We start from the raw sequence: 19,931 nt of genomic DNA, 5'->3' as shown, positions 1-19,931 counted from the left end.
TACAAGTCAGACTTTTTACACTCTTGAAAATAATGATTGAAATATTTTGTTTCAAAATAGCCCAATCTTTTTTCTCCACCGGGCTACATTGTTTTGACAATGACAATAATTAATAATTGGCAGCACTGATTTCTACTATTTTCGTACTAGTAGTTGTGAACCTATTGAAGAATTTGACAGATATGTCAGTTATACATTATTATAATAAACACTGGAGAAATCGCCAATATTAGATGGATTTTGATCCCGAGGAAGGTTTCCCTGGCCTCTACAATTCAGAGTCGGGAAGAAGAAGCAACGATAGTGATTGTAAGTGATTAACCTTATACTAATTGGAAAATTGTCATGTGTTAACTACAGCTATTAAATTACGCTTATTAGGTATAATTTATCTATTTCAATATTCAATATAATCACTTGCCATAATCTTCACTCCTCATTTCTATTGACGTCCATATCTGCTTTTATGAAATAATCTTTTACAATGCCCATAAATTTTTAAAACTTATTTCAATTATTCAACAATCGGCATCATTTAGGCATAAAAGATTTATCTACCTACATTTTACAGTATAGGTACCTACTTCAAGAGATTTTGTATAGTTAAGTTATCGTGTCATAAGAGTCAATTGCCATTTGATAATAGTTGAATACTACATTATGTTATTAAGAATTCCTTATTTTTTATGACTGTTTTACATTGATTCCACATAATATAATAGACCAATAATAATTAATTATTTAATTTGAACTATTATTCTATTAGTTGGTCATGGAGACTATTGTTATTTCGACTTCACGAAGATACAGTAAAGCATTTGGTTGATTCACCATAATGCTGTATTTAGACAGTAAGTAGTGGTGGGTTGTAGATGTATGTATGTGAAAGGTCATGAGGATTTATAGTTCCTTAAATGACTCCTATGATGTAGCAGCCAAAATATATAAGTCATACTTGATAATCGTATAAAAGCCGAAATAACAACCAGATCGCAGAATTATAATTCAAATTAATTATTTTACTATTATCAAATGGAATTCTTTCAAGTAAAATCTGACTCAATTAATACTTACAGATAGTGATGGCGATCATGAAAAACCAAGCAAAAAAGATTTACTCATCGGGAGGAGAAAAGATAAAAAGGAATCGAAGAAAGACCGAGGGTATGCCGCCTTAGCTGGTGAAAGTTCCCCTGAGGAGGATGCGGAAACTAAGTAATTCAATTTTACTTATTAGTCGTTACTCATATGATAACGTTGTATTATAATTTTACACAAGATTAAATGATTTATCGATAGTCAGAGTTTAGTTCCGGGTTGTGCTCTGTAGATTTGCTGGAGAATTTGAGTTCAAATCCCACTGGGTAGGTAAAATTTTAACGCCTTGTAGTCGTCAAGTTAGAATTGAGGACAAATCCTTTTTTTTGTAGCACGGCGGTGGCAAAGGGTGTCTGTTGAAGGTAGGCTGTGGTAGGTAACTGAAAAAAAGTTCTAGGATAGACGTTTTCAGTATTTTACCTAACAAAAAATATTTTATGTTACCTTTTTAAAATACTTAGATGAATATTATATAAAAAAGTAATGCCCAACCGTCATTTTTTGAACTCGGTAGTTCAGCGTTTTGTTGAAAAGACTGTTTTGCATCGAATCCAGTGTGAAAAATTAATGAATATATACAAAAATACATCACTCTAAACATGTCACGTTTTCATACCCCTTATAGTGTCAGGTTTTGACATTGTGTGTGTGTATTTTTTACAATACATGTGTAATCGTGTTTTTTTTTTTTTTTTTAGAATTATTAATAACCATGTCCTTGCTTTTTCGTACAAGGTGGTTGTTAGTAATTTTGAACAATCACAAACACCCAGGCTTTGAGAAAAACACATAAATGTTTTTGTCATGACTGGGAATCGAACCCAGGAACTCTCGGGTGGAAGGCGAGCGCCTTACCAACTGCACCACGAGAGCCGCCTATGTGTAATCGTGTTGATGTGTTTGTTGCATGAGTGAAATGTACCAAATTAATTGCAAGCCTTTGTTAGATTGTGTTATAGTTCGTTACGTATTGGTGGAGTTGCTATGTTCCATATGGTTTATCAAGTCGACAATCAATTTATAATATATACCTACAGACTTGGCAGACTTAATATATCTTCGGCAAATTATATTTTTTTTTGTAGAATATAAAATAATGAAGTTATTATTTAAATATGTTAATAGGCAAATAAAAACTATTTTTGTTAAAAAGATAGGCTTTGAATAATGGAGTCTTCGTCACTGCTGCACGGTGTTCACAAATGGTGTATGGATCACAAAATATTCCTCAACCCTAATGGGTGCTTTGACTTAAAATTCAATTGTCGCCATTTTCCTTACCAAGCAACATAGCACATATATTGCAAAATTTGAACGCCACTTACATGTGAAATTACGTGGAAGCAAACCCATATAGTAACAAGTTTTTCGTCACTTCACATTATAGTTTATATGTGAATTTTTTACAGCAAGTAGTATTCACGGTTCCTAGTATTTATTTAAATCCGGGTCATTCTCGCTATTGCAATTACACCGATGATAATATCGTCTCTGTTCTGGCAGAACACACTAACTAGAGAATACTAGTTTTGAGTAATTTGACTTTGAAGTTGTTAAAATGTTTGAAATAATGGTCTATAATGTGAGTTTATTAAGTAATCGTAAAAAGGATGACTTTAAAATAAAGACTGTTTATTTATTAAGAAGGTTTCCAGACGGTAAAGTTTGAAATAAGGAACATTTTGGTACTAACTCAATATGTCATTTTTTCGAATTAGTGTCTTCTGCCAGAACAGTGACGATATTATGTTATGTTGATTTGTGATATAATGTGCTCATCTGATAGTTGTTGAGCGCCGTGTCCGGAAACTTGTACATATGCAGTTAAATATATTATGGTCGTATATTAAAGACCGTCCAACCTCTTTTGGTCGTATAGTACTGAGATAAATTCATGTCAAAATAAAACACGGTTCTTGTCGGTTTACAGGAAGCTAGCGGCAAACAAATTTTGAAAATAGCCGATATACTGGGCTATTTGTTGGGTTAGGTTAGGCTAAGTTAGGTTAGGTTATTCTTGAATTTATGAATTTTGCCAAAATTCGCTATGAAAATTGAATTAATGTTCATATTGAATCTAATAAAATTGGAGACCGTATATTATACAGTCATCTCTTTCCGATAAGAAAGCTCACGGCGAACTGTGCTACGGTGAAATGTACAATTTACATGTAACCGTTTTGCCCCCATCCCCAAATATGAATCAATGCATCAAAATAGTGTCTTTTCAGGAAGTATCTCTTCTATTTTATTTGTAATATTTAATCATAGCCATGAAACTTCAAAAACATGAAACATGTGGTCAATATGTAAATAATATGTTGACAGACCTTATCATAACAAATGACCCAAGAGAATATCATAAAATGTTTTTAATCAATTAGGACGAGGAAAAATTGTTTTCATTTGGATTTTTTAAATATTTAGAGTGTAATTATTAATGGCTTGATAATATTTCATTATCATTTTATGCAAAAAAATATATGTATTCAGTGAGTATATACCGAATGATCAAGAAAAGTAACGTTTTATGTCAACGTTTTTACTAGATATGCAGTCAAATTTTTCAAAGTTCGAATAAGCATTTAGCATGTATAATAAAATTAATATTTGAAATATTTGTACACCATAATGACACCATTTTGTATTATTATGTGCGTTAATGTAACTGATAATATTGTTAATTGACCAATTTTCGCATGCTGATTCCGTTTCATGTGTCTGATACCATCGGAGCTATCTTTAGCTCTATAAAATCTTCAATATACCTAACGTCATCAGATTTATCAAAACCCAATGCCTGTGATGATCTGGCCGCCTAAAGCGCTTCTTGTTTAGTGGACTAGAAAGAAAACAAAGAGAGGTGAGAGATGACCATGGCTTTGGTGGGTTGTGGTATCCAGAAAGATTTGCGAGCGATTTGAGCCTGATAACTGGATACGGAGGAGGAAGAGTCTGTTTGAGGCAGCGAATGTTCACTCCTGGTTATAATGACAAAATGATCTTAGAATATTTTATTTTATGATGATTGATGTATGTTAAAATTGTTGATATTGATTTATTTGTACAATTTTTCTAAAGGCGTTTCGTGCTTTCTTCTTGTTTACAGAAGTCCTTCAAAATCAAAAAAAACTAAGGCGTTTAAATTTCCGTCCAAAAGTAAAGAAAAGAGGGAAAAATCTCGAGACAAAGAAAAAGTGGGGGATAAAGAGGTAAAAGAAAAAGAGAAGGAAAAAGAAAAGGAAAAAGAACACTTAGAACGCGAGAAGAAGAAAGAAAAGTTAAGGAAAGAAAAAGAAAAACGTGAAAAGGTTTGTATCTTCATAATAATCTCAATGGTCAATCGAATTGTATTATGATCGGGAACAGTAATTATTCATTAAATTACAATGATTGACATTATGTCGTTATATTTTCTTATAATCGATGGTTATGTTATGTATAATGTTAAAATGGCGAAAGTCATATTTAATTGAATAATCTGACTTGAAACATTGTAGTATGTGCTTTTATTAAATTTCTACTGAACAATAATTAGAATGAATTGGTTTTGCTTTCTGCTAATGTGGAAGCACTCGACCCATAATAATATAATAAGTGGATGTCATTTCGCTTTATCTCATTGATAACTTAGATTAATGCTTATTGAGGATTTATGCTTGATTTAGAAATACTATTGTAAGTACATAATTTGAAAACACCTCAGAGAAATAAATAACCACTAGAAAAAATCTTTTTGAAAAAAATATGACACCCAGGAAGATTCAAACTCTCCCTCCTCCCTGGATTTCGTGCCCATGTGCTCTGACCACTAAGCTATGGGTGTCCTATATAATTTCGACAAAGTTAACTAGTGGCTTTTACAATTCTCTCTGAAGCGCTTTCCAAATTTCATTATTTTTTTGGCAGTCGTCTTTTGTAATATTAAACTATTGTAAGATTTAACCGTAGTCTGTTATGATTTTAGGAAAAAGAAGAAAAAATGAAGATGAAAGAATCAAAAGAGAAAGTAAAAGATAAGGAAAAGGACAAAGGTAAAGAAAAGGATAAAGATAAATTGAAAGAAAAGGACAAGGATAAAAAAGAAAGAAAAAATAGTAAACAACACACCACCATAGCTGCAGGAATCCCCTTTGAAGAAATATTTACATTAGGAGGTATGTATGTAATTAGTGATAATTATATAAGTACAGTGAAGCATCAATTATCCAGATTATTTGAGGATGAAGGCAGTTCGGATATAATTGAAAAAAAAAATATTACATACTTTCTGAATAAACTTTTTTTTATACCCATCTTATGCTCAAATTACATTGGCAGATTCCGTCTGGCCCGACCGTCTGCCACGATTGCGAAGAGCTTATTATCTATGGTTAAAAGTCACTTTTCTGGAATCGTGAGAAAATTGGAACAATTTCTATTTCTCAGGCACGATTCACCTACCGAAAATTGCCGAGAATGTGCGAAAATATCCATTGTTACTGCCCGCTTTGCGAGTCGCGTCACCGTTCTGAATTCTACAGTCAAACGTCACATCTCTCTTTCGACTCTTTCAAATACCATCAAATAACAAGATGGCTAAAAATCGAACAGTGTGGACTAGCGCCAAGGACTCACTTCTCGTTGAATTAATACACTTAATTAGGGTTATTCCTTTAATAAGGTTTTTTGTAAAACCATGCCGATCTTTGACAGCTGAGTTTTGACATAAAAATGCGAAGGAAAACTGTTCAGTCTAGCCACCAATCAAACGAAGAAATAGTTTTTAGTCAACCTATACTTTCAACAATAGCAACACTATGTTGATTTTAAACCAATCATAAGCAAGGTTCAACACGATCGAATCATTGTGTCTGATTGCCACAGAACAGATAATATATAGAATTCCGATAAGCTATATTCAATACACAATGCATTTTGATGCAGGGTTTTGAATGTGTGAGTATCCTACGAAAATGAACCACGCGTTATGGACATGCAATAGTGTGTGTAATACACCAATATTAAATGATCGTCATGAAAGCAGTTGTCAGTATTCGACGTATGACGTATTCTTGACACGTGTTTAAGTTTATCTTATATTCTTCCGCACTCGCGATCGGTTGTCTGCTACTCTTTACCCGTTAGGTATTTAAGTTCCCATTATTTCTGAGTTTCCTGGTAATTGCTTATTGTGTATAGACGATTGGTCACGACTAGGGAATACAATTCCGAGTCAAAATTTTGATCCCGGGATTTCGGGATCACAATTTGACAATCCCGAGATTGGCATTTTTTTCCATAGTTAATATAAAATTTTTATATAATATACAAATAACATCGATAAAATCGGTCAAAAATAAACCTAGTATAATTTATACTATTTAAGACATTTATTGTTAATATTGTGTACGTTCAATCTTGGAAATACATAAGTTTAATGGAGTAAATAATATTGTAATATAAATAATAATGTGAATTTAATATGAGATTGTCTTTCTGATAGTAAAGACTTAATGAATGGGTTAGCGAGATTTAAAATACTAAAGCAAATCATGGTGTATACTGTATGGCCTTTCCGCTTAATAAATCTAATTAGTCAGCCAAATATGAAACTGCCGTGAAACGTATGAGATCATGGTGGAATTACTTTGTTAAAAGTGCGAAGCATTGTTTTTTTCCAATCTTACTCATTTTTATTAATTTATGTGAAAAAATAAAACGAATTGACAACTTACACATAGGTCATAAATCAAACTTCATCCAAACTCAGTTTATTTCTAATGTAGTTATTTGTTATTAAAAGTATTTTCTCTGTTATCGTTTCATTTTTTATTTTATTTTTCATAAAAATTGATAAAAAATCAATCCCGAAAGTTTCGGGATTATGTTTACCAATCTCGGGATTCATATGTATCAAAAATACCTTGGGATCCTGGGATTGGAATCCCTAGTAACGACTTGTTGGATCTGCGCTTCTGCTGGTATAATTAAGCCATTAGAAAATTTCACCATTCATCCATGCCTCTTACTGATTGATGACGATACAATGATCATAGAGAAATATAGAAAATTGAAAATTGAGGTTCTATTGTATATTGTTTATATATTTTTTGTTTAATTTTAAATTTTTAATATCAATGGTCAGAATTGTAATTAAATGGTTAGTATTTATTTCAAAGTATCGGTATAACCCCGCCAGATTTAATGTTGAATGTAAAATATTGTTTCAGCACGTAATAATATTCAAAAATCAGTTGTAAAAATAAATACCTAATCATTATTTAAATGACACGGGCCAATGAATAAAACACATATCCATTATTATTTTGATAGTATGAGAAGTAAAAAATATTCAAGCATTTTAGGGTTACCATCCTCGCATATAAAGCATATTAGTCTATGCTCGCATGCAACATTCATGAATATTTGGTTCGAACAAACTATTTATGATAACATTTATTAATAGAAGACCAACTAAGAAGTTCGCAAAGGTAAAAACAACTAAAAGAACATTTCACACAGGAAATGCGAATAATCTTAATCGTATGGTCTTTAAACTCAATGATTGAAGTATTAATTGATCAACAATGTATTCTACTATAAATTAATATTATGGAGATTGTGTGAAAAAAAATCCTTAAAATTTTAAACTAAGTATTGCCTAATTTAAAAAAAAAATCTATTGAAGTTTTGTAAATGAATCTCAGTGTACAATTGTCTCAATGTAGCATATATCTCAATTGAAACACCTTTACTTTACATCGTCGATGAGCAAAATCTTTATTTTTGATAAGCGCATGGTGAAACAGAAATAATGAAAATTAGGACCCCTCGAAGACAATATAAATAAGATATTGCTTGCCTTATTACTCCAATGCACAAGCATTGAATTTATTCTAAAAATAATGCAATGGACATACTTGCCTACCTTGGGTTTTTAATAACACTGCAATAAAAATATGCAACTCCAACCTTTTTTGGATCTCTTTTTGTTTGGAAATACTAATTAAACTAATAGTTAAGTTTGACCTCCAATAGAAAAATAATTAAAAAATGGCTGTTTCATATTTTTGTGTGGTCACTCGAGTGACCCTTGTGTTACCAACAATATTTTTTTACTTGCTGTTTAAATTAAATATCTGCCACTATTTTAATAAAGTACTTGCTATTCTTGCATATATATACTAACCGAATAATTTGAAGCTCTGTTTAATAATATTTCATATCAATTATGTATCATAATCTTTGGTTTTAGTTGCCCAGCCAATTTTTGGCGTCTCACTCGGATTGGCAGTTGAAAGATCGAGGTGTCATGATGACACGAATTTACCACTCATTGTCAGAGATTGCATTGATTATCTACAGGTAAGCTCTTGCTAATTTTAACTGATAATAATATTGAAGACTCCTTACCAATAAAATTATTGCAATATTACACGGATTAGTGGTATTTTATTTGATAACAGATAAGATATTACATATTGACATCTTAAATTGGTTAGAATACATCCTGAAATCCAAGTTACTACTGTCATCTGTTAATTTTTTTTATTCTTCTTCTTGGTTGTATCTCTGTTTGAGATTTTTTTAGACAGAAGTCTGAAAAGACATTTTATTCATTGCTTGACAATCGACTCTTTCTTTTATTTGATTTTCAAGATTATTGTTAATGTTAGAAGAGTCCAGATAAAATTGTATTTATGGTAATACAATTTTTTACATTACTTAACTGTTGTATTCATATTCCACATTTTCCAAAAGAAAACATAGAAAGGGTTCATTTGATTAATTGCATAATAATTAACCTCTGTCCTTACGAAGGCTTCTTTGCGTTCTTCACTTGGTCATACTATCAATGTTTTCACTGATGGTGTAATACTTTTCCCTTCTGGCTATGTGGACTAATAACTAAAGATGTCTTTGGAGACATATTTTAGAAATCTGGCCTTTCATGTTTATTTCTTTCAGTATGTAGATATTATTCCTCTTTGTTGTCCATTTGGTCGATCAGATCTGAATAATTTTTGACTATTTATTTATGTAAATAGAAAAATATCAGCGAGAGGACATGCTATAACATAATCATGAACATTTCAGTTTTGTTAGTCTGTACTTTATTTAATGTAAGCATCAAATTTTACATTGTTTTATTTTTCTTTTGAATTTTTTGTAATTTTTTTTTTTACTAAACAGACTCATGGACTACAATCAGAATCCATCTACAGGGTAGAACCTCCGAAGCAAAGAGTCCTTGTATTGAGGAAACTATATAATGACAGAGAGCCGGTCATAGAGAAAGACTATGAAGTCCCAACTGCATGCGCCCTGTTGAAATTATTCATAACGTAAGAAAATATTTAGTATATATCTTGTTTCCAAATATATGGACACCGATAATTGAACCTCTTTGAAGAAGAAGAAGAAATAAATATAGGAAATATACTATCGAATCACTCTATGGTTTGGCTTAGCCAAGGCTTAATTGAATTTCAAAAACTAATCAACACCATCTGCAATTTGTATTAATAGTTCAATGAAAACAATTTTATATATTATCCACCGCTATTTACAATATTTGCACCTAATGGAATTTGAACTCACAACCATCGCAATCAGGGTGCTTTACCAGTTAAGTTATCGAGGCAATCATTAATCACTGAAATTTATATAATTAAGGTGTTATTCAATTTCTGCTAATTTTGGCTACCATATCTTTTAATTTTAGATTGAGATATTAATGATAGGTACTAACCTTGATCATTGATGGTGTTAGGATCAAGATTTCCATGTAAGAGTCACGTTGATTTTAAAATTATAGAAGATGGTTGCTAATGTTAGCGGAATTTGAATAACACATTTTTTACTAATGTTACATAATACTAAAATACTAATAAATACAACTATGTTTTTGAGGTGTTTCAAATTATGTATATCCAATGGTGAGTATTATAAACTTTGTGTGTTATTCATTGAATTGAAAATAGTTTAATGTATATATTTCCCATTCCAGAGAATTGCCCGAGCCTGTATTAACAACTGAGCTGTGCTCTCAGTTTGAAGAGTTTGCTAGTCAATCTCCCGCAACCCTTTCGCCACTTATATCTCAACTGCCTTCGAGTCACAGAGCACTTTTAGGTTGGCTCATTGCGCATATATCAAGTGTCCTAGCTAATGAAAAGGTATATTGTCGAAATTACTATTTATTCCGTCATTCAGCTTGCAGATTGAATTTATACTACAGTAGAACCTCAGTTATCTGGATTTGTCTGTTTTGTATGATTATAACATACATATAATGTTGGAAGTAAAATAGATGTTTTATTATTTTTTCGATCGTCCAGATTTATGATATCCGCACTATCATTATCATCAATTAGTCTGGATAATCGAGGTTATACTGTATTATTTTTAGAATTGGTATTTATAACTAACTGTAAATTCTTTAAAAGCTCTAATTCTAATAATTTTGTAATTTATAAATATGTAGCACAAAAAAAAATTGATACATGAGACCGAATGAAATCTCAATTGCTTATTCAGAAAAGTAAAGATAAACTAATAATATGGTGGCTAATAGATTGCAATTTTGTGAATGGACCAACTTTAATGTTGTCTTTTCAGTGTGTATTCTCCAGAGCATAATGATTTGGGCAAGCGACTGACTTCCATTTTCTTGATTTTCTAGGCAAACCGTTTGAATATTCAGACTATTGGGACACTCTTAGGACCAACTTTGAATATGTCGACAAGTCTACTGACATTGCTGGTAGTTAATTCTAAATTGCTGTTTCCTGATGTAAATTTATCAAAGTGAGTTGTTATTTTTTTTTATATTGTATGATTGTCAACACTGCAAAATTAAAGTTAGCATGTTAGGATCCCATATAGATCTCATATTATTATTCACATACGTATTATGTTGCCATAGAATTCAGATTTTCAAATTGCCGATTGTATTAGATTGGACTACGATATTTTTAAGAATGTTTAAAATGAACCATAATACCATAAGCACACGCCACGACTGATACTATCATGTGTTTGTTTATTACTTTTGTGCATGCTTAGATTGTTTGCACAATGATAAAGATGTATGTATTATTAAGATAGAGGCTTCTAAAATCCAAAAGGGCTGTAATATATTTTATATTATTTGTGAATACTCTTATTTTAATTTTATTCTTGTTAGCAATCAAGATTCAAAATCAAGAGGAAAAGACTCAAAAACTCACAGATTCTTAGATGAGGGATTAAAAAAAAGTATATTCATGATAACGGCTATAAGCTATTTATTTTAATTTCTGAAATTATTATAATATATGATTTGTGACTATCTGTAGATATCTGTAGAAAAGATTTAAAAAATCAACATATCTATTAAAATCTATAATTATATCTTTTTTTTGTAAAAAGTACCTGAATGTATAGATAGGTATGTATTTTCACATAAAATTTTAAAGTGTTATAAACTCACTGTATTATTTCGCAATTATCATAATTTTTTAAATATATTGTAACACTGCATTTTTTTTGTTAGCCAAAATAGGTACTAATAACATACCAAATAACATTTTAAATTGTTAAAATAATTTACTTACAAAAAAGTATTTACAATAAAAGTAACATTTTGGCGCTTATTTTTCCATAAATGTCTGACTTTTACGCAAATATTGTCCATAAAACATTCTCTTCCTGAAACATGTCATTATGTTAGTAACGTCATGTAATAATAATTGTGATTTGCGCATAAGTAACATAATAATAATACATTTTTAAAATGTCAAGTTTTCCTCGAATTAAACCAAAGAAAAAAAGAAATACTATTGCAGAATTTTTTAATTCTTTCATTGAAAGGTATATTTTATATTTATAATGTTCGATGCTTTCAATATCATTTACTAAAAGTCATATTTGTAATGAAAACATCATAAATTTGTGCAATATTTTCAAACATATTATATTTAAATCTTATAACTACATTTATTATAAACTTAAACTGTATGGTATTTGTTGCTTATTCTTTTGTGTTCATCAATAATCTATTTTTTTTCTAATGATATGCTAGTATGCATAGTAAATGGTACTTATTTAAATAAATCGCCTTAATCTTTAGTCAACAGATTTTCTTATTGATAGCAATTAGTGACTAATAATTAACATATTGCACATTCAGGCGGCTCAGGTGACAATGCTGGTGGCAAAAAATTAAAAACAAACCTGACAGCTATCTAATAATTATGTTTTGTAAACAGAAATAGTATAAAGACCAATTATTTATGCAAATATAGACCAAAAAGGAATAAATAATTTGCAAGCATTTAATACAAACTATATTCTATCCGCGGTGCATGTATTTAAATTAAAACCCTGATAAACTAATCATTAAATTATTTTAGGTTTGTATTATTAATTTATGAGTATTCAATTTATATTGTTCAGTTTTCATTTGTTTACATTGTATGTTAGTTAAAAAATATTTAAGTAATTTACGCAATTTTAAAAATGACACGACTCTGATCGCAAAAGATGATGTTACCATGTTTGGTTTGCTATCTGTCGTTCACTTGTCATCTATGCATACTGTTTTAGTTAGTTTTATATAACGTCAACATTCTATGCATCAGGCATAGGAATAGGGTGCTTTTTCTGTTTCATTCTGCTTTAATGTATGTACACGCAAATCGAAAGAGTTCTTTTACCCGGTAAACTGATAGATATGTGCTAACTAACGTTGAATGCTTGTGTTTAGGTATGTGCCACCGTTGTCGGTGTTAACTAAATTGCCAGAGTCAGCGGAGGAACTTTCTAAAGAATTGAGGAAACAAGAATCATTGCTCAGTCAGATACACGCAGAAATGCATGCGGGTTTTGTCACGCAGAAGAGGGAAGAACAATTATGGGAAGGACAAAGGATTGTTACTCAATTGAAGGTAATACTACAAATGATCATTTTAGCAATTCGCCCTCTGTTGTGTATTTTTTTTGTCTGTAAAAGGTTTCTTAAAGGTAAACTCTTTTATTTCACAGCTCCCTTAGTGCATACAAATATTTCACAGCGTTGTAAAAAATACCATTTAGCGGAGAATGGGTGAGCTTGTTCACCACATAGTTTCTTAAATCTTGGAATCAAACTAAATCTAGTGACATCTGTTTAAATTGTCCTTTACTATTTTGGTCGCAAATTGTATGTAAATTCAATAACTATTTCTACTACATTTCGCTATCTTTAGACGGATAAAAACAAAAACTTAAAACTTGATTATTATATCCATAAACATAAATAGCTTATTAGCACCGCTGGTGAAGATATTATCAACCCCACGGAATTTACTTACAACAGTTGTATTATTAAACAACACATGATCTGCCTAACCCTATGAGAGGTCACTACAGCTACTCTCATTTCTCTGAGATTTTTCAAACAGCCTATGGTGCGGCATCTCTGGGGGGGAGGGGTTTGTCATAGTGCACACTTTGATAACCGCTACCTAATAGAAATGTTAAATTCCCAACACGTTACCTAGTTCCATTGTTTACAAATAATGGCATTTTAAAGCTCTTACCTATTCAATGTATTGATAGTATCTGAGATATTTACTGCGCGTTTTTACAAACACTTCAAATATTCAAAATTTGTATTCATACTTGATCCTTTAATTAGTAGGTAATAAAGTGTTTACCTTCTTTTATTGTATTAAATTACTATATAAACGTGAATTAACTGTATTCGTTGTCAGTGTGTATTTGCCATTGGTGAGTGTGCATAGTCCCGAAAGGCGAAACCCATGTCGCAAAAAGGACTCAAATAGAATAGTACAAAACTCAAATCAATTAGAATTTAATTTCAAATTCCATCAAATGTCCTCAGTCAATAGTATTAATTTTTTAATAGAAATGTGTTAAGTAATAATAATATATACGTTACTATTTCTTTTTTTTCTTTTTTTTTTCAGAGAAAGCTACGATCTGTTCAGAAATCCGTTGAACCTTCAAGTTCTTCGCAAACCCAATCCTCAATCGAAGAAAGGCAACCGACGTTTGATGACGAAAAGCAAGATAAAAATCCATCCGTAGAGACTATCACCGTTCAACCTGTGCCGATTAATTCTGAAGATAGACAACAGCCCCCTGTGCCAGTTATTGCCAATGTTATTGTGGTGAATGACATAAAACCGCCGGCTGCAGTGCCTCCTGAAAAACCTATCGTCGTCGCTGATGCGAAATCCGATCCGTCCGCGAGCTTTCCTATTGAAACATTCGAAGACAACTTTGAAAGTTTTGATGATATGACAGAATCTTATACGGCCAAACCGAAGAATGAAATGACAGACTCCATCTATTCGTCGAATTCTGAATCATTTACGACAAAAAATGAAAAGCCGATGCTCTCCGATGAAGAACTGGTTCTCATGAGGCTTCAGCTGGAGCATGCGGAATTTCTGCAGCTGAAATCGATCCTGCAGGCCAAGATCAACTCGGAAAGATTTGAAATTGTCAAGCTGAGAAGTCATATCGCTATCAAAAATAAGCAAGAAAATAATATTCCTCAATTGAATAATATAAACTGTATGCAACCATACACCGATAGTGAAAACGAAGAAAGACTTAAGCTGATGAAGGAAAACGCTCTGCTGGAACAGAAGAGGCTAACGTTGGTGTATCAAATATTTCAAGAGAGGGCAGCGTGTATTCAACTTCGCATACAGCTAGCTATGAACGAAATACTCTGAAGTTGGTTATCATGTTATTACAATTAAACCATTAATTTTAGACTGACTGTAATCAAGCACTAAGAAGTTATCATATATGAAAAAATCTCAAATCTTATCATGTTACTATTTACTTTCTTTAAATATAGATTATATTATTATGTTATTATTATAGTTTTTGTGACATTTATTTTTTTAGCTTAGGTGTCCTTATAAAAAGTTTTTTCTTTTTGATTCATAATTATTATTTGAATTTGTAACTGTTCTTATATTTATGTGATTAGCTAGTTAGTTTTTTCGTGTATTTGTATATATACCTTATAATGTATGGAAACATCATGACCTAAATTGTTTCGTATAAAATCGACAAGTTTTTCTCTATTTCTGATGAAATTGTATGATTTTTGTGACCTTTCAAATTTATATCAAATTGTCTTTTATCAAAAAAAAAAAAAAACTTATGAATTTTATCAAAAAATATATAACTTTTACGACAAATGCCATTTCATTTTTTAATTTAGTACGGTGGCCAGATTTACCATATAGCCCAGGGCCCCGGAACCTGAAAGATAAATAGAAAAAACCTTGGGGTTGAGAAAGCAGCTGCTTCTGCGTCAAGCTCAACAAATGCGGATATGTACCTCATTAAAATACAATGTTATTGAAATTGACTGCAACAAAAAATTTCACCGCAAGAAATATTTACAATGCATTTAATATATCCCATGGTCAAATACATAAAATTTGTGGGTGAATCAAATATATTGAGGAAGTCTCGTGTTAGTTATGTTATGTTTCAATTGTTATGATTACAACTTGAGTAGTATAAGCAGTATAAGCAAATATATAATGTGCTAGTACATATAATATGACTATTTCTGAATACCGATGTGTCCACAATTCGATATGCAGCAAAAGCATTTACGAAATACTGCAAAAGAAGGATCATTCATGAATTATTATGATGTTTAATAGTAAAAAAGTCAGTCAATATAACCACTCCATGAAGATCTATATGGCTTGGGAGTGAAAATGGTAATGGTAAATGAGGTTTACTAATCAAATTTTATTACTATAGATAAGTGCTGTCTCAAGGTGTGAAATTTTGTCATTGCCATTTATATTTTATCATATCTCAATGGATAATAATAATATATGTCGGATAAAAAATCTGTAATCATTCAATTTTGTCATTCCTTTCCATATCTTTTATCAATTTCAATTTCATGGGAAAATAATAAATTCTATTTTTATTTTAAAATTGTTTTGAAAAATATGCACATAATTATTAGCAGTTATACCCCATTTACACGTGCATAAATTTACTGCTGACAGTACGTATTATCACGACCAGCGGTGGCTCCTCTAATACCATGCAAGTGCTATGCACTGCCTGCATTTTTGAAGATATCACTCAACTTTTCATTGTTATTCATATGTGTATCACTCACTTCGCGAAGTAGAACATGTAGCAGTATTATGAACAATACTCCGTTCATGAGCGCAAAGCGATTGCGATCCAAAAAATAGATTTTCAGTTTGCACAGGATTACAGTGAGGTCATTGTATACTACTTAAACGGTGGTCCAATGTTCCTGTAGTAGCATTTTTTACACACTTATGATCGGCGCAAGAAATTTAGAACTCTAGAAACAAAAACGTCAGTTTCTGTTTTATAACAATGTTGGCGAGTTAATTTTAAACAATTTTACATATTTTAACATTTAATGAATCGCCAACATTTTACGAAAATAAAAATTGCCGCATTTATTCTAAATCACTCAAATACATTCAATATAATAAAAAGAAAACACAGCAGCACTACATGAGTAGTAGGTTGTATCTGAATATTAAATAAGAACGATAATATAAGAGAAACATACTTTTAATGACATATAAATACATCAGAAATAAAACTGTGTTTGAATGAACGTTGATTTACAATATACGAGGGTGGGTCAATAAGTCCTTAGAAAAGCCGACAGGTGGCGCGACTAGTACTGTAAGCGGTTTGTTTTCATGCAGCGGCACTACCGATTCAGTATGCTGCGAAGTTTCAATCAGATTGGTCGGGTTGTTGTGTGTTTTTCGTACATTTAAAAAAAAATTTGCTTGTGGAAAATGGAAAAATGGAAAATGGAGAAAATTGAGTTTAGAGCTGTTATTAAACATTTTAATATAAAAGGGTTAACAGCAAAGGAAATAAAAAATGAGTTGGATTTAGTTCACGGCATATCTGCTCCTTCACTTGCAACTATTTATAACTGGTTAAATGAATTTAAACGTGGTCGTACATCAACAAAGGATGAACCACGCTCAGGACGTCCTGTAGAGGTGACTACACCAGAAATGATCAATAAAATCCACGATATGGTGTTAAGTGACCGAAGATTAAAGTTGAGTGAGATAATTGAGGTTACAGGGATCTCAAAAGGTAGCGTCATTTCTATTTTACATGACAAATTGGGCATGAAAAATATTTCTGCAAGATGGGTGCCGCGTTTGCTCACAGTCGACAATAAACGCAATAGGGTGGTGGCCTCTAAAGCCCTGTTGTCGCTCATGCAACGCAATCCGGATGAATTTTTTCGTCGCTTTGTGACTGTAGATGAAACATGGATACACCACTATACTCCCGAGACGAAAGAACAGTCAAAGCAGTGGATTGCGAAGGCAAACCATGTCCAAAGAAGGCGAAAACCGTAAAATCAGCTGGTAAGGTTATGGCTACTGTATTTTGGGATGCACGTGAAATTATTTTCGTTGACTATTTGGAAAAAGGAAAAACAATAACAGGGGATTATTATGCATCTTTACTGGACCAGCTAAAAAACAAAATTGAAGAAAAACGGCCTCATTTAAACAGGAAAAAAATCCTCTTTCATCAGGACAATGCCCGTGTTCACACATGTTTACGATCAATGGCTAAAATTGAAGAATTGAAGTTCGGATTGGTCGACCACCCACCGTATTCGCCAGATTTAGCCCCCAGTGACTTTTTCCTTTTCCCAAACTTAAAAAAATGGCTAAGTGGACAACGTTTTTTTTCAAATGAAGAAGTCATCGATCGGACAAATGCTTATTTTGAGGACCTTCCGAAAACTTATTTTTCTGACGGTTTAAAAAAAATTGAGAAACGTCTAACCAAGTGTATTGAGCTCCAAGGAGATTATGTTGAGAAATAAAAAAAAATACAAAAATAAAAACTGTTTTAATGCTTTTTTCTAAGGAATTATTGACCCACCCTCGTAAATATTACCCACGTAATGTTAGTTCATTTTATAATTTCACGTAAATTAATAATAATATGAGATTTAAAAAATAAACATACTGCTATGCACTTTTAACAAAGTGAATTACCCAGACGTCATCCGTTTTTACGACGGTTCATATTTAGCTGACGTATTGTTCGGAGCGTAAAGCCATAAACCGTGACATTTATATTTCTTTATTGATATTAAATCATTTTAACTCCTCAAAAACTTTTTTAAGAAATAGAATAATATAATATAAACAAAGACATATTTAATTTACCTTCTGAGAAGTTCGACGTTTCAGTCATTTTACACTAAGATATTATCTTAGCTTATGGACACGGCAGACTTCGGTGATTGAGGTAATCGTATAGAGACGCTTTAGGACACTTTAGACGTGGCTAGGACACGTGTTCGTGATGCCGCCAAAGAGTGTGACACTTCGTACCCTTGTGGCACAGCCTCAAGGATTCCGTCGCCATGGCCGGCCCTCCCTCACCCTGCAGCGGTGCCACAAAAGAGACTTACGTGCTGCAGGTCTGACATGGCGGGAGGCACAAGAGTTGGCGATGGACCGAGAGAAGTGGCGCGAACTTGTGCTTGCCCTATGCTGGGTCGTGACAGGGTGAGAGAAGATCTTCTCTTTATAGAAGGTAAACCATTGTGCACTACCAGAAAATGCTATTCTGAAGATCACCGGCCGCCACTGATCACGACCATAACAAAAAAATGCATCTAAACACGTATTATAATGTAAATTGCAAGTTCAGAAGCTTCTGAATTTTCATGCGACAATTGAACCACGCAATATCTGCGCCTGTGCAGTAGAACAATAGTAGCAAACTTTCCGGTAAAAAATGAACTACACCGTGCAGAGACACATTTTGAGGTTAAATGATTTCCACGATCTGTGAAATAGTACCCTAAAATAACAACATCACGTCTTGCTTACTCTTAAAGATTAATATTCGAGAATCAGTCGGTATTTTTACGTGTAAACAGATATTATCGTGATAGTTTAAAATACACACTATTGGTGCAAGTAAATCCATGCATGTGTACAGGCGCTATTATGATATGCTTTGCTTCGATTGACGTACACAGAAAAATAATCTGGGGGGTGTATTTTGAAAAAATGTTATAGTAATTTATTATTGACTATTTTACAACACAAGCCAGAGATAACACCATATTACTTTGATAATGATTTTGATAAAACTAGCTTCTGTACTCTTACACCGCCAACATGCCACCAGCACCTCATCACTTCCACCGCTGATCATGCACTTTCCTACTTAAGTTACTCAGACACTGAAAACCAGTCCTGCAGTTATAATCATCGGTAGGAGACTATTTCTCGTCCTCACTGATATTCAACTTGACGTGGAGTTTTTCAGGTTGATTTGGGCAAATTAAGCTAGGGAGAGTCTATCTTGAATGTCCAGCTTGGTGACTCTGTCCTTTTAGCTGTCTATAACATTCAAAATCTGTTTTCAGCACTTCATTTCGTATGTATCTGTATTTATTTTACCTTTACCGACTTAACGGCCCACATGCTCAGCGTAGGTCAAAATGGAGCTTTATGGTATTTTCAGAGCATAACCCTGGACATTCCTTAAACATTGTAGATAATCTATTTATATAATTTTGAAGCCTTATTATCCTTTATATTTATTTTAAACATTTGATGACTGCATAAAGTATTTTTATTACATAAAATCAATGACATTATTAATGGACGACGCACTCAATACAGTAGCTAGCAAGTAAATTCGCATGCATAGGTGGACGTCAAGCAATTTCCATTATGCGATATCACGCATCGGGAATTTATAGCAATAATTATGATCTTTATTGTAATGGCGTTAGAGCTGTGTTTCTAATGTCA

At 32.2% G+C, this 19,931-nt stretch overlaps 1 protein-coding gene across 1 annotated transcript; it reads left to right on the top strand.

Annotated features, from left to right (window-relative positions):
* Positions 1-143: 143 nt before the first annotated feature.
* Positions 144-15,287, top strand: Rlip (Ral interacting protein). Its single transcript, XM_085957159.1, has 10 exons — positions 144-309; positions 1,077-1,215; positions 4,208-4,409; positions 5,066-5,255; positions 8,336-8,445; positions 9,274-9,425; positions 10,091-10,259; positions 10,766-10,890; positions 12,830-13,010; positions 14,034-15,287. The coding sequence occupies exons 1-10, from the start codon at positions 234-236 to the stop codon at positions 14,808-14,810; spliced, it is 2,121 nt and encodes a 706-aa protein (XP_085813285.1). The 5' UTR covers positions 144-233; the 3' UTR covers positions 14,811-15,287.
* Positions 15,288-19,931: the final 4,644 nt, after the last annotated feature.

This window comes from Rhyacophila brunnea, unplaced genomic scaffold (assembly GCF_057557595.1).
Source record: "Rhyacophila brunnea isolate RB1 unplaced genomic scaffold, BYU_Rbru_1.0 scaffold_6, whole genome shotgun sequence".
Lineage (NCBI taxonomy): Eukaryota > Metazoa > Arthropoda > Insecta > Trichoptera > Rhyacophilidae > Rhyacophila > Rhyacophila brunnea.
The sequence above is the reverse complement of the archived record's forward strand: the minus strand, read 5'-3'. Positions and strand labels throughout refer to the sequence as shown.

Coding starts and splice junctions, on each gene's coding strand:
- Rlip (XM_085957159.1), top strand. CDS start 234: ATGGATTTTGATCCCGAGGAAGGTTTCCCTGGCCTCTACAATTCAGAG. Junction 1,216..4,207: donor GAGGAGGATGCGGAAACTAA/GTAATTCAATTT, acceptor TCTTGTTTACAG/AAGTCCTTCAAAATCAAAAA. Junction 5,256..8,335: donor AGAAATATTTACATTAGGAG/GTATGTATGTAA, acceptor CTTTGGTTTTAG/TTGCCCAGCCAATTTTTGGC.